Below are 10,875 nucleotides of genomic sequence, written 5' to 3'. Positions count from 1 at the left end.
CTTCATAGAAGTGTTAATTATTTTTTTTAGTAGGTACCTACATACTTCTCGAATCTGTAGTCTACAGTTTTGGACTACACACTTTGTGTCGGAGTTCACTAAAAAATAGGGGCTGAGTAATAGGGAATATCATAAGTAAATATACAATTTATAAAAATTGCAATATTACAATAATATTGCATTGCATGTTGTGCACAATATTAATACAACTGTATTTATCATTCAAAGTTATGATTTAGAACCAGCATTTAAATAAATGAATACTCAACAGCAAAAATTACAAATACATCGAAAACGTGGCAAGAGCAAGTGTGACCAAGTTATCAGCTACCTGTATCAGTAATGCATAATTTAAATAAAAATATCTTACGTCATTAGTCAAATTCTTTTCATATAAATATTTGATCATTTCAGGCAAATTATCAAAATTCATTTTGATTTTTTCTTCTGGAATATCATTGATTATTTTTTCATCATCTTTAGCGGTTTCATGATGATTTCTAGTTAAATCAATAATTTCAAAATCTCTGTCTTTGTTTGCCATGAAGTTTTTATTCTGGTCTTTGGTTTTTGAAGATGAAGGAATATCTTTTGACAAAATATTTTGAACATCTGAAAATGTACCAAGTTTAAAAAGAGTATTACACTTGGAACTGATCCATTTTAATTCATCAATATTTTATTCATTTAAATTACCTTTTAGTTTAGATGTTTTATTGACGCTTGGTAATCTTAAACGTGTCGACTGAAGGACTTTGTCAGCACCATCTTCAACTTCTGAATGTTCTACAGTAATATGATCATACAATAATCTACAATAATTATGTTCCTCTTTTACTTGAGTACTAGTTTTTTTTATTATAGGAGTAGATGTATTATTTTTGATATTAATTGATTGATATTCATTCGTAACCCTGTTCTCTTTAGGCATCACATTAACAATTTCAATATGATCATTATCTTTCAGGTTATTACCATCATTTAAGTTGAGAATTTCAATTTTTTCATTACTATTACTACCTTTTGAAATAAATTTACATTTTTTAGTCATATTATTGACTGGCATTTCATCTAATAAAGTTCGTTTAAGAATTCTACCTGAAAAATTCGTAAAAAAAAAAAAATATTAGATAAATATATTAAAATATACCTGGTAAATTATACTATTATATATCTATTTATTAAACTATGTAAATTAATTAAGTTTAAACAAATAAAAAAAATAGTAACAATGCTTAATTGTTAAAATAGTTAAAATAGTTAAAAAATTAGTAACAATTGGAGATTAGAACCAGGAAGCTTCTGCTTCAGACTAATAATCATTAATCATTGGACAAGAAGTGAAATATATAAATGGAAAATATTATCTAATTAAGCTTGTCTATACAATATTTTTGAAAATTCGTAATTTTCATAATTGTATAACTTAAAAACTAACGATTTCCCCCAACATTTTTTTTACCATTATTTTCAAAACATCGAAATAGTTAGGTTTTCAAAAAAAAAAGATGAAAAGAAATGGTTTCCGACAAAGTTACAACATTAAAGATATTAACATTTAACAAATGATAAATAGGTAATATATTCATTTTATATTAATGTCGGCTCAGTGAATTGATGAACGAAATCGCCTACTCTCAGAGACCATGGAGTCGATTTTACTGTGTCAAGTTAATTATAACTTGACTTGCGCAGAGTTCTATACATTTGTAAAGGGAACAAAGAACTATTGAAAAAATCAAAATCTACTGAAAAATATGGCTATCCAAGTAAATAAATCAAAAATATTATTTTTATGTAACCTTAATAAATAAACCAATATTTTATGTAAAATAAAGAATTATGATTTTTATTAAAAAATTGGGTATTTTTGTCCACTCCAACCTAGAATTCCAAAAAGGAGAATTATTGATTCCGCCGGCTACTGTTTAAAATATCTACATATCGACTCCGCCAGATATTTTAAAATATATAATATATAATAAAATAATAATAAATGTATAATTCAAAAGTAAAATGTATATTCTAATTAATATAAATATAATATAAATATAATTACTTTTGGTAATATTTGTACACATGTTTTAAATAAGTGATCTTAGAAATTTTATTATCATTCAAATCATTTCATAAATTCTTAATACTTTTTTTTTTTTTTTTTTGTTAAAAGCACTATTTTTACTTATTGTATTGATACTTATTACATTTATATGTATGTAATTGTTAGTTTGTATTTTTGTATTTAAAACATGGGTGATTATGAAAATGGTGGGATGAGCTTTTGTAAATTGCGAATTTAATTTTGAGTGGAAAGACTCACAGCTATTAGTAGTACGTTCCTATGTTATTTCCCTTGTTGCCCAAATACGTGGATTGAATTTTTTTCCTTCATCAGTATATAATAATAAATTTAATAATCGCAGAACTTTCCTATTCTATCGTCATCTGGAGTAATTGACATCAAATCTGTTGTTAATCAATCGCTTACTATCGAACTATAGTAAAGTCCATTATAATTTGTAATTAATAAGTAATAAATATAATATCTTTAATAAATAAAATAATACGAATGTGCGACGCTATGAACGTGATGGACCAATTTTGTTAACAAGATCGATACTAATTATTAACTAGACTTGAAGTAACATGAGAAGATTGGAAAGTTTACAATTTAACAATATAAAATATGTAAATATAGGTCTTATATATATTAAAATATATCATATCTTAAAGATAAGATTTCAGTCAAAATCATCATTAACATTTATGTGTAGCGTAATACGTACGGAATTAAATAAAATATATTGACTCATTTTATTTTTATTATTTTATATAATTTAGACTATACATTTTAGTTTTGAATTATTATACAATTTTTATATATAGTAAATTATGTAGGACTGAATTTTTTTGAAATACATTTACAAATTACAAGGGAGGGATAAATAGTAGTCGGCGGAATTGATATACATCCCCTAAAATGACCCGACAAAACCCTAGCCAAATATGCATAACCTTATGCATACATAGTATGGACGACGTTAAAATCTGTTTTATTAGGAATAGTCCATATTTAATATCAACAACCTACAATATAAGTAATAAAATATAAACCCATTGCTATACCTTCAAAAACCTTTTTACGCTGGACACAATTTTGCTGTAATAAAGGTTGAATTTTAGTAGATTTTGAATCAGTTTTCTTGACTAGCCATATTGAACCATATTTTTTTCTTTTATCTTCATTTAATTTTTTATTGGTTTTCTCCTCATCAGATTTTTTACGTGCTTCTTTAGTCTTCTTTTTTTTGCATGGTGGACAATTCCATTCTTCTATTTGTTTACTCAAATCCTTTGTAATACCTACGCATTTTCCATGGAACCAAACTTCACAAGTATCACAAGAAATCATAAATCTGAAATATTGTTTTAATTGTATACATATATATTTTTATTCTAAATATTAATATTTTTTTAGTATTACTTGTCATTATTAGGTTTTCTACAAAAACACAAAAATTTATTTGGATCGTCTTTTGAAGTCATGGTTCCTCCCCTATCAGTATCTAATTCTTCACTATATTCATTTATACTTTTAGAACTAAAACCAATAAGAATTAAAAATATTAGGTTTGTGTTGTTAGTGAAAAAATTTAAGTGATATTCTTAGAAAAATATAAAAAGTATTAAATCATGAAAAAATTGAATTTTTAATTTTTAAAGTTAACTCAAAATAAGGGACAGTTAACGAGAAGACTTATAATATTGAGATACAAATAATATATATTAAAGCAAAATTGGATTTTCTGATAATATTTTTCAATAATAACAAAAATGATAACTGAAATTATATTCCAGAGGCAAGCTGTAAAACAATATAATCTTCTACAAATAAGAACTTACTTTTTTGATTATTGTCTTTGTCTAACTTGATCTTTTATACTAGCATCTGCATTCTGAAAAATGTAATTAAAATTAGCACTTATGATATTTTGAGTAATATTGTTTTGATAATTTATACTTTTTTTTAATTTTGATTAAATTTGTGAATTAAATCTATACTGAAATTTGATGAAGCTACAAAATTTGACTGAAAAAATAAAATAAAATCTTTAGTTTCAATTAAATAACATTTAAATTGTACAATTTTTTAATACATATAGAATTAAGGTACTCTTTGAGTTCAGCTGGTTCATCTATTAAATTTTCCTTACCGATTATTTCTGACTGATTTCCTATTTTTGAACTAATTTCGTTTAAATAAATCTTCTTCTATTTTAATTATAGTATTTTTTGCTGGATTATCCCTTGATCTAATTGAGACTTTCTTCACTCTTCAAGATTCTATCTTATGAACAATCACGTCGTCTAATTTAATAACATCAGAAATTGGGGTTATATTCAGCTATTGAAAATGTCAAAACCAAAATCATAAATAATATTTTTATCTATGAAGGGCTTATATAATTAAATTATAATTATAATTATAATTATTATAATTAAGCACTCGATATTGACATGTTATTTGCCCGCACGTAGGGTTTTACTGCTTTAGTAACATTTTGTATTTAATTTAAAATAAAGTCTGACATAATTTAATGTAGCCATATTAAAGATGCTGACTTTTTATTTATTATAGTATTTACTATTATTTGCTTTTTTATGAACATTATATTTTTATCATAATTTTGTTACAAAAAAATTGAATATTATTTACTATTTATTTTATTTATTTACAAGTTGAATTATTAATCAGAATAATTTTTATTTTTCATTCACAACTAAAACTATTTAAAATAAAACATTATTCTTTATTCACAAAATAATTAGTTATTCATGATTTTATTTTTTATTCATAATTTTGATTTGTTTTTACCCAACTCTTATACCTACTTACATAGTTACATAAAACAAATAAAGTATATTTTACCATTGATTTGAATGTGTACAGAGCTATAAAGAATACTTTTAAAAATTATTTAAGTAAATACTCAAATACATTTATTTTTTTTTCAAGTATTTAAGATACTACTCAAATACTTTAAAAAAATCTTTGGAATACTTTTCAAATACTTTTGTAAAAAAATATTTGGTGCAATTAGGCTAAGATAAACTAACATTTTGCAGATAAATAGTCGAAAGAGATCCATTATGTGGTTCTGAATCATTTTCATCATCAATATTTTAGCTAGAATTACTCATATTAAAACTTGAAGTAATTGTAGTAGTCAGTAGATTATAAATACAACTAAACAAGTCTTTAAATTAATAAATAAAAACTGTGTAGGTTTGCAGCTATATAGTGATTTGTGGGAAAATCTTTATTATTCTCGTAACCTAACCAGATAGATATCGTATCTGATATTAACAGTTACCTATCTAATATTACAAGTCAAATTTAAGTCAAATTTGTATAACAAACTTATACTAATACTAGTGTTATATCTGGTGAACAGTATAATGAGTTGATAAAAATTCATTCTATAAGAATTGGCCAAGGATTTTAAAAATGTGTTTGTAAGTCCAAATGTCAAAATAAAAAGTGTATTTGCCTTAAAAATAACATTTTATGCACTTCAAAATGTCACTTTTCTACAACATACTACAATAAGTAAATAGTAGTTTAAGTAAAATATGTATATAATAGTAATAATATAATAATAGATAAAATTAAATTTTCTCTGTAACATGAGTAATAATATATAATAATTATAATAATTTTAATGTAATATTACATATAATAAAATGTTTTGTACTTTGCCTAAAAATGATTGGCATTTTGTATAATACTTAGGTGTTTTATAAAATATCTAGGTTATATGTAAAATAATTTTGAAAATCATACGTATTGTTTACATTGCCTAAAATGAGTCAGCATTTTGCAAAATACCTGAATCGTCCAAATTACCGGTGATATATGAGACGCATAGACCAAAGCGGTCTAACCCACAAAAAATCAATTTTTATTTTATATGATAAAACATTTCACATTTATATGATATATGAAATCCACAATAGCCTATCTCACAAAAAATATATTTACTAGATAGCAGCACATATTTGTATTTGGCTTTGTGATTATGATATATAATTTAAGAACCAAAGTGGCCCAACCCTATGCTTAATAAGAAAAAAAAATGAAAATTGTTAAAACTTGGAATGCTCGTCCTGCACAATTACACTTTTGTGGGTTAAGCTGTTCTGGTTCTATGCGCCTTATATATATATATATATATATATATTATGCAGTATTTGGAATATGCCAAAAAGTTGATTTAAAGAAACAAAGAAAGTATCATTGTACAGTATTGACTTACTCTTAATGGCAAAGGTTTCAGCAACGGATTAATTGGGTGCTCTCGTGCCGGCGGCGAGGTCGGTTCTCTTCGCACGAGTTTTATTCCGAATTTTAGCACTTTAGATAATGTCGCAGTAATCACTTTTCTTACGTGAATGAAATAAACGGGAACGGCGTATTGTTTGTTAGCGAGCGGTAGTTGATAATCCAGTGTGGCCAACCTCTTTTATACGTACATCAATATTAGAAATACTATAATAAATATGGGTTCACAACTCGTGGGTTCCTTTCTGTTGTGTAAATATTCTAAGTAAGCTAGGTGCACGGCCTACGCACTTACACGTAGAAAAAAAGGGTCTCAAATTTAACTTTCTGAAAATGACACGCATCGCTATAATATGTTATTTTTTTATGTTTACAGTAACATAATTTAATACTTAATTTCATGATAATTGCCTATTATTTAATTTATAAGTGTCTATCAATTACAGTCAATATGGTTTCTAACAAAACTGTGATTTGTGGTTGTGTCGATTTTGCGAAAAGGAAGTATGTATTTTTCGATCAGAGTAAAGACTTCAAAATTTGGATTCAGAGAGCAGATAATCTTGTGCTTGATATATGGTGCATTCCGGTTGGTTACATAATTCGCTTTAAGCGCTCACGAGTGCTACTGATGTGTTTCACTTGGAACATAATAGTACAACCGTGACGTCAGCAGATCTTACCTATACTTCATCGTTCCGCGATCATAAACGCTTAAACGAAAAAAGTAGTGCGGCGTAAGCGTTTGCGATATATACTCTACATATTATTTCATAAAATCATTAGATTTCAACAAATCGTTTAAAAAAAATTAATTTAAAATGTTTCCACCATTAGTTAATTTTTTATCGCGTACCTATTGAGGTCATCCGCGTATCCAGAGGTGGATTTCCCATTAAGCATTGTAGGCATCAAACGTACGAAAAAAAATTGGAAAATTAATTACTTTATACTTACGAAAAATAATTGTATAATAATGGGTGCACACTTGTCAATATGTTACCGTCGGAATTTTGAGGAAAAATAAATACCCACACCGCCACACTATATTACTACATCGACTGTATATTAATAATCCTATGTTTTTATTATGAAAAATTGTTTTTATTAAAATTTAGTGAACATTCATTGACATTACTATTTCATAGTAGACTAATTAATAAAAGCGAAAAAAATAGTCTAAAAATTCAAATGGATGTAGGTACATACGTTTATATATTTAATATTTAGATTAGGTATTTTGGAAGGGGTTATATAACTTCTTTACCTATTATAGAGGTGGTAAATTATTAGTGCCTATAGCCGTAAAAAAGATAAATCCGCCTCTGCGCGTACTCAAGGTTAGGAACCGCTACTCTAAGTAATTGTTTTCACGTACGAGTACCTTGGTTGAACCACGATTTAAGATATACAAAGCAAATAAGTATATCTTATACCGTGGTTGCAACTATTCATAGAGTTTGGTATCGTTAATATTTGTGATTGTCAACCTATAGTAGTAGTTAACGTGTTGGGTAATTTACTTTTAAAAAGTAATAAAATTACGTTACTCGTTACTTCAAATATTTTTATTCAAATTACATTTGAGTTACCTAAAATAATTTTTATACGTTACCTACATTGCATTTTCATTAATAAAATAATACGTTACAAATAATGTTACTTTTTTTTATTTCTGATAACAGTTATAATTTTTTTTTGAACCATATTCAATTCATATGAAATGAACTTTTCGGCAAGAATAGTTATCATTATTTTGAATTATACAGGTTAAATTTTAAATAAAAAAGTTTATTAATACAAAAATTCTTACTTCGACCATTGAAATAACAGGTACAAAGGCATAGGCGCAATTATGGTGGGAGGGAGTGGCTAGGGGGATTAGCCTCCCCAATAATATTCCATGTTATACATGGCATACTGCATACAGCATACTTAACTCACAATAGTGTTACATACAAAAAGACACATTGAAGTAAATCTAACTAAAATGCCTATATTAACATGGTAAATAAGAGTAGGGGTGATTTACAGATTATTTTAAGTTTTGATAGGGGGGCTGTAGCCCCCCCCCCCCCCCCCCGCCCAGATATTTTACCATAGTTGCGCCTATGCACAAAGGTATTATTTAATCATGCGATCGTCGAACCCTGATTTTAAGTAGGTAATAGAACCTACTTATAGATACTTATACTTATTATAACTATCTTATTCCGCCTCAATTTCTTTTATTCTTTTCATTTTTAATGGTAAAATAAAAAAAAAAATGTAACGATAAAAGTTAGAGTTACAAAATAAACTATCGAACATTTCAAAAACTAGGTATATTTTACACCACATCTATCTATAGGCAAAAATCTGAAAACCGTAAATATTTGTTTGGAACCCTGGGTATGTGAGTGCAAAACTCCTACATGGTTGGATTTTAATTAATTAAAGCTTGAATAACATATCAGACAGTCCAACATACAATTACATAAATTAAATATTTAATATTCACACAGTTGAATGTAGGTAAACGTAGCGGAAAATTCAAAATTTCACGAACTTATCCAATAATTTCATAACTACTATACGTACTTATTTGCACAAAAATCACGGTTACGAAAAATTGTGAACTAAACAACTGAAGATCCATGAATATAACTTTTTTTGATTTGTCAAAGCATCACGTACTTTCTAAAAGGAACCTAATAAACCATATTGAACTTAATATATATGTTATAAAAGTCATTCTCACTGATTATAAGTCATAAACAATCCAAGTACAAAATATCATTCAAAGAAAAGGAATTCCCGAATTCGTCACAGAATAAGTAATGAAAAATTCCGTGCTCTTTTCATTCGGTCCGAATTTATAGCTGCGTTAAAAATATGAAATGGTTCAAATATTTACAAAATATATTTTATTATAATAATAACCGGGGCGACCCCCTGCCTCCATTACTACGCCACGGGTTTTTGCGATCCGTGCGTATAAACTTAAACAATGTAAATTGAAAAACGTTACGTATGAACGTTCGGCTGTGAAATGAACCTAAAGTCTTAAAGATATTTTTCAAAGTCCGGCTTGACCCTAATGAATGTTTTATCACTAAAATTGAATTTTTATACAAGTTTTTTACATTCTAAAAAACTCGGCCTAGATTGTAATTAAAATTTAAAAGCCCGATACGGGGTCCATGTCTCATTTAAAAAAAGCTCAGCCTGGATTTAAATTTTAAGGGCCTGGCCCATGTAGGTATCTAGTACTTATATTGTGAGACAGTACAGAAGTATTTCATTTCATTAATACGATTTATAATCAATATTAATATAATCTAATATTTAATGTAATAAATTTTAATGTAACAAATTATGATAAATAATTTAAGAGTAAGATAAGTAATTTAAATAAATAAATAATTCTAGAAATAATAAAATTTTTTTTTCACATATATTGGTAAATAAAATGCATATTAAACAATTTTTTATTGCAAATAAATCCTAGCTATTGTATATCGGCGTACAAACAAAACGGATGGGAATCGCGGTGGTAATGATCTCGCGTCAGCGTCCTTGTCCTCGTCCCCTTCGCCTTCCTCCTCGACAGTCACGACTTGATACAGCTGGTACTCGGACACCAGGTCGTTCTTGTTGGCCTCGGCCATGATGAAAAACAAAAATAAACTCGAAATGGAACGGCAAAAAGCACATGGTTAAACGAGTTTCATGTTTGATTTGCCAGTTTCTATGGGCCTTCGACGAACAATTCTACACATGGAGACGCCAAATGCTAGATGTTTATCTAGATACACAGAAATATTCAAGAACTTATATAAAAATTTAATTTTTTAAACTTCACACAAACCTTATAATCTTGGGGTCTATGTACTACGTAGTGATGTGCATCGAAGGAATATATTTACTCAAGGAATATTTTATAATACTTTGTATATTTACTTATTTTGTGAATAACTCATGCTGGGTTTACAAGTACTTAGTACTTGTTACTCACACTAATACCACACGTGTAAACAGGTATGAATACGTATACCTATAAGTGTTCTTAATATTACGGCGGGTTCGTTAAATACGTCCGATGCGATAATCCGTCGAGAAATAAAAACAAATATATATATATTAATACAACTGTCCAAAGTGTGCGGCAAATGCGATAATCCGTTAACGGACGCAAATTTGAAAAACAAAATTATTTGTTTTCGCCGTATGCGATAATACGTTTGATATTAAATCAACGTTGATCTAGTGCTAAAACATAATATTATATTATATTATTATAGAGTATCTACTAGTGATGAACACGACTGACTGACGAGTGACGACTACGCACTACAAATAATCGACTATTTATAAATATTATTAACACTATTAATGCACTATTTATAATACAATAATATTTTATTATTGGATGGTTCGGTGTACGGATGTTTTTTCCGACCAACACTTTAACTGTCATTAACATACGACAGTAAAACTTACTAGAGTAAAGTACTCTTAAATCGTCTGTGATGGACTGACGAAAAATTGTT

The 10,875-nt window shown here is 27.4% G+C and overlaps 1 protein-coding gene across 1 annotated transcript; it reads right to left on the bottom strand.

Moving 5' to 3' along the window:
* Positions 1–277: 277 nt before the first annotated feature.
* On the bottom strand, positions 278–9,993 carry LOC112690656 (histone lysine demethylase PHF8-like). The gene is made up of 6 exons (XM_025564703.1): positions 9,857–9,993; positions 3,485–3,601; positions 3,127–3,416; positions 697–786; positions 485–612; positions 278–331 (listed from the first exon to the last, which is right to left on the bottom strand). Exons 1-6 carry the CDS (start codon positions 9,991–9,993, stop codon positions 278–280), a joined length of 816 nt encoding a protein of 271 aa, XP_025420488.1.
* Positions 9,994–10,875: the final 882 nt, after the last annotated feature.

This window comes from Sipha flava, unplaced genomic scaffold, assembly GCF_003268045.1.
Source record: "Sipha flava isolate LNK unplaced genomic scaffold, YSA_version1 51601_pilon_pilon, whole genome shotgun sequence".
NCBI lineage: Eukaryota > Metazoa > Arthropoda > Insecta > Hemiptera > Aphididae > Sipha > Sipha flava.
The sequence above is the reverse complement of the archived record's forward strand: the minus strand, read 5'-3'. Positions and strand labels throughout refer to the sequence as shown.